Source organism: Aegilops tauschii, chromosome 1 (assembly GCF_002575655.3).
Source record: "Aegilops tauschii subsp. strangulata cultivar AL8/78 chromosome 1, Aet v6.0, whole genome shotgun sequence".
Lineage (NCBI taxonomy): Eukaryota > Viridiplantae > Streptophyta > Magnoliopsida > Poales > Poaceae > Aegilops > Aegilops tauschii.
Genome location: NC_053035.3, coordinates 12,134,033 through 12,138,846, shown reverse-complemented (window position 1 = coordinate 12,138,846; position 4,814 = coordinate 12,134,033). Strand labels below are relative to the sequence as shown.

The 4,814-nt window shown below is 40.9% G+C and overlaps 1 protein-coding gene across 1 annotated transcript; it reads left to right on the top strand.

Moving 5' to 3' along the window:
* The first annotated feature begins 1,249 nt into the window (after positions 1-1,249).
* Positions 1,250-4,544, top strand: LOC123497821 (uncharacterized). The gene is made up of 4 exons (XM_045234682.1): positions 1,250-1,341; positions 1,742-1,805; positions 2,852-3,163; positions 3,754-4,544. The coding sequence occupies exons 3-4, from the start codon at positions 2,855-2,857 to the stop codon at positions 4,303-4,305; spliced, it is 861 nt and encodes a 286-aa protein (XP_045090617.1). The 5' UTR covers positions 1,250-1,341; positions 1,742-1,805; positions 2,852-2,854; the 3' UTR covers positions 4,306-4,544.
* Positions 4,545-4,814: the final 270 nt, after the last annotated feature.

Genomic DNA, 4,814 nt, shown 5'->3' with positions numbered 1-4,814 from the left:
GAATTAATATTCAACCAGTAGCAGTGTAACTTTTGGACAACAATATGATTTGTGTGTATGTATACATCTATATTATGCTTGGTATTCAAATAGCATAACAACAGCGTTGGAGATTAATTGTCTTGACACGTTGACACAGACAAAAAGAAGAACACATGACTGAAAAGAAAAAAATGATCTTGCAATTGTGAAATAGCAAACTCTTATTCAACTAAACCACCAACTAACTAGTAAGACAGTATATGGGCATAAGAAGTCGAAAATAAAAAATATATACTCGTGCTAAGTAAACTAATCAAACTCGCTATCTCTCACCTCCTCCGTGGCTGTGGAGCACTTGTCGGGTTAGCTAGCCGGAAGCATTAGAGCAGTAGGTACTAGCTAACCAGCAATCACTGTTTGTAATGCATATATATGTATTGAGAGACTTGTGAAAGATGGAGGAGGGGTGGAGGGCCCTGGTTACGATGATGGTTTGGCGATGAAGAGGAAGCGATAAAGCAAGGAAAGGAAGAAATTCCTTCCAACATCCATTCGTACGGGCAGCGGCTGAGCCACGTACTCTTAAAAGTTGTAAACATCCTATCAGATGGTTTGAGTTTTCTACATGCAGAGCAAATAACAAACAACTCAACTGAGATTAGAAGATATGCACTGCATTTTCGACAAAGTATGCAAAATTATGACAGAGTCGGCTGTATTTTTTGACAGAGTATCCACATTTCTAACATAATGTAATATAATTTTGGACGGAATTTATTGCATTTTGGACCAAGCATACTACATTTTTTAAATTATATTCTTCAATTTGTGACTGCTCTATTGTTCTATTAGAGCATTATATTATGATGCACTTTGTTGTGACAGAATCTATTACACTAGGATATAAGATGCACTTTCTTGTGTAATGCATTTTTTTTGTTCTTATCTACACCACACTAGGATATATAGTGGTCTACTTTGGTTTTTGGTAATCCACTAAGGTGGCGTTTGGTTGTGTGGCTATCCACCCTAGGGATAGGGATAGCCAATTTTGCTAGGGATGCCACCCGTTTGGTTGACCAGCCAGGGAGGATACGGATAGCCAGATACTGTCGAATATTCGCCCAAAACCTGGCTGAGGAAAGTCGCGAAATTCTCGCGGACGAGGGCAGCCACCCGCGCGCGAGCGCCTCTTTTTCCCGCTTCGGTCACCGCTCAGCGCGCGAACGGGTTTTCGTTTCCTTCTTATCTCACCCCTCACCCGAGACCCTCACAACCCCCTCACCCGATAGAAAAGCGGCGGCGGCGGCGATTTGGATCGAGGCGGCGGGATTCGGCTTGGATTCCGGCGCAGCGGAGGTACAGATCTTACTCCTCCTCGTTCCCCTGTCTATCCTCCCTGTCCTTTGCCTCTCCCGGTTGCTTGGCCAGGGCGGGCGGGGAGTGTAGCGCCGGCGGGAAGAAACGGACAGATCCGGCCGCCGGGAACGGGCAGATCCGCGGGGGGCGGGGGAGGGAGGGGGGCGAGGGGAAGGGGTTTGCTGGGTCTATGGCAGTGGGGAACGAGAGGGTTTGGTCGCTGTGGCAGTGGGGAACGAGAGGGTTTGGTCGCTGTGGCAGTGGGGAACGACATGGTTTGGTCGGTGGTTTCAAAGAAACATGGAGCGCCGGCGGGAGGAGCCCCTCTGTTCGTTTCGAACCTCTATATTCTTCCCATATATGCATCTAATAATTTCTTCCTCTCGTTTATTTTCTGCAGCTTGGACGGGAGACACTCTTTTGCATCCTCTCTGTTTGTTTGCAACTTCTCTGCTCTTCTCAAGGTATAAACTGCTGTACATTCTGCTATGTACTTCTGCCATGAGAAAATAAGCAAGATTTAAAAGCATTTGCTATGTACTTCTGCCATGAACATGTATTTGTTATTATATTTCAATTAAGTGGACATTGAGCAGATTCATATCAATTTACTATTGTTTCAATGTTGCATTGTAGATGGATATCAAGCAAAAGAGGCTAATATTTGCGGTTGTGTCATATATGCTTGTCTCGATGATGACATTGGTAGTTTAGTCAATGGCATTATCAAATATAGCAAAGTAACCCGCTTGTTGCTCATATGCTAGGAAAATTTTATCTAGTTGATGCTGGATATGGAGCCAAGCCAGGGTTCTTGCCCCCTTTTCGTGGAGTGAGATACCATTTGAATGAGTGGGGGAACAATCCTCCTATAAATGAAAAGGAGTTGTTTAATCTTAGGCATTCTTCTCTTCGCACGACCGTAGAACGTGGATTTGGGTCACTCAAGGGAAGATTCAAAATACTTGATGATGCTACCCCATTTTTCAAATATCCTACTCAAGTAGACATTGTTGTAGCTTGCTGCATTATTCATAATTGGGTCATCAATGATGGGATAGATGAGTATATCATACCCGAGAATGAGTGGGTTGCCAACATTAACCATGCTTCATCATCAAGTGGTCAAGCAAGTGAACATACAGCAATGGTTAATTTTAGGCAAGGAATCGCTGATAATATGTGGGCAGACCGCCAGAACTACATGCAGCAGAATCATATGTAGTAGCTCGATTTAAACCATTGTAATGTCGTCTTCTTCTTTTTTGAAACCTTGTACTTGCTGGAATTTATTTGTAATGCCACATTATGGGTTGTATTGAATGTTTTTACCTCCTTTACTTGCTGAAAGTTATTGGTAAAGACATACTACGTGCTGTATTGAATGTTTTTACCTCTTTTACAAGCTGAAATTTATTGGTGATGAGAGATTGTGTGCTGAATATAATGTTCTTACCTCTTTTACTTATATAAATTTATAGTCATGACACATCTGTGCATAACCTTATAGGAAATGGAGGCTAAACAAATTGTATGGACAGCTCCGATGACTTCCTTCATGCTTGATCACCTATGCAAGGTTGTGGGTGATGGAGTTAGAACATCAACTGGCTTCAAGAAGTGCCAATTGGCTCGTTGTGCGACTGCTATGAATGAGCATTTTCAGCTCAATTTGACTCATGCCAACATTGGTAATCACAATAGGACATGGAGGAGGAAATGGGGAACAATACTCAAACTTAGGGGGTTGAGTGGTGCATTATGGGATGATGAGAAGTCTATGATCGTTCTTGATCATGAGCACTACACTAACCATATTAAGGTATCTCTATATGTCAAGTACAAGCTGGAATGTGTTTCTATGTGCCATATACTTGTTGGAAGTAGTTTCTATATGCCATTTACTTGCTGGAAATTGTTTCTACATGTCAAATATAAGCTGAAATGAGTTTCTTTATGTCAAATACTTGCTGGATCTCATTTGTTTATGCTAAATACTTGATGGATATAGTTTCTATATGCCATTTACTTGCTGGAAATTGTTTCTACATGTCAAATATAAGCTGAAATGAGTTTCTTTATGTCAAATAGTTGCTGGATCTCATTTGTTTATGCTAAATAGTTGTTGGAAATAGTTTCTATATGCCATTTACTTGCTGGAATTTGTTTCGACATGTAAAATATAACCTGAAATGAGTTTCTTTATGTCAAATACTTTCTGGATTTCATTTGTTTATGCTAAATAGTTGTTGGATATAGTTTCTATATGCCATTTACTTGCTGGAATTTGTTTCTACATGTAAAATATAACCTGAAGTGAGTTTCTTTATGTGAAATACTTGCGGGATTTCATTTGTTTATGCTAAATACTTGCTGCTTGTCTACTTGTTGATGTTGTTTTCTTTTTTCTAGGACCACAAAGAGGATGAACCTTTTCTGAACAAGCCTCTGAAGCACTATAATGAGATGGCTATCATTCATGGTAATACTATGGCCACGGGTCAATATACGAAAGGCTCAAATGACCCCCTTGGTACAGAGGCTAATGAAATTTCAGATAATGAGGCTTCCCCACTTGAAGAAGGTAGCAAGTCAAGCAATGGAGGCGATTCCGTGGCTCCCAATCCCAAAAGGGCCAAAACAAAGTCTAGTGTTGATGAGGGGCTGCAATCAACCCTTATGGCAGTGGGTGAAAGGCTTGCTATTGCCATAGAGAGGAGTGTTAGCACCGACAACAGCTCCACGAGCATCTCTACGAACAACTCTACGAACAACTCCATGGTGGGCCTTTGGGAGGGCATGAAAGATATTCCCTTTTTCGGTATTGATTACCTTGCCCATTATTTTGCCTACTTGGTTGAGAATCCGAACATTGCAATGGCATTTCAACTCTTGGAGAAGGACCAAAAGAGTATTTGGGTTGCTAGGTATGTGAAGAACACCTTCCCTCCAATGGATGGTTGAAGATTGAAGGCATGTGTGGTATTTGCATGACCTCTTTTGATATGACCCAACAATATGGAGTTTGGGTTGTATGACTTACTTTTGATGTCAACCAGACTATGAACTATGGGTTGTATAACTTAGAGATGATGAACTATTTCATATCTACATCTCATGCACTACTAGTTTATTATGTATAGTTGCTACTTGTCTAAGATGTTGGACTATGATTATGAAGTTGCACTTTCCTATTTTCGAAATTATTGGTGTTGACATGTTATGTTGGTCTGTGATGTTACAGTTTACTTCTAAATTTCAAAATCAAAGTTGAGCCCAGATTTGATATATCTATATTGCTGAAATTACATATTGGAGGGGTAATCTCACCACCTCATACAAAATGGTGAGTGTAACAATCATCCACTCTTTCATCCTCTCAACCAAACACACAACTGGTTATCCCTAGCCACCTTCATATTGTGTAACAAGTTACCATGCTGATAAGTACCATACCACCATGATGGTAACTA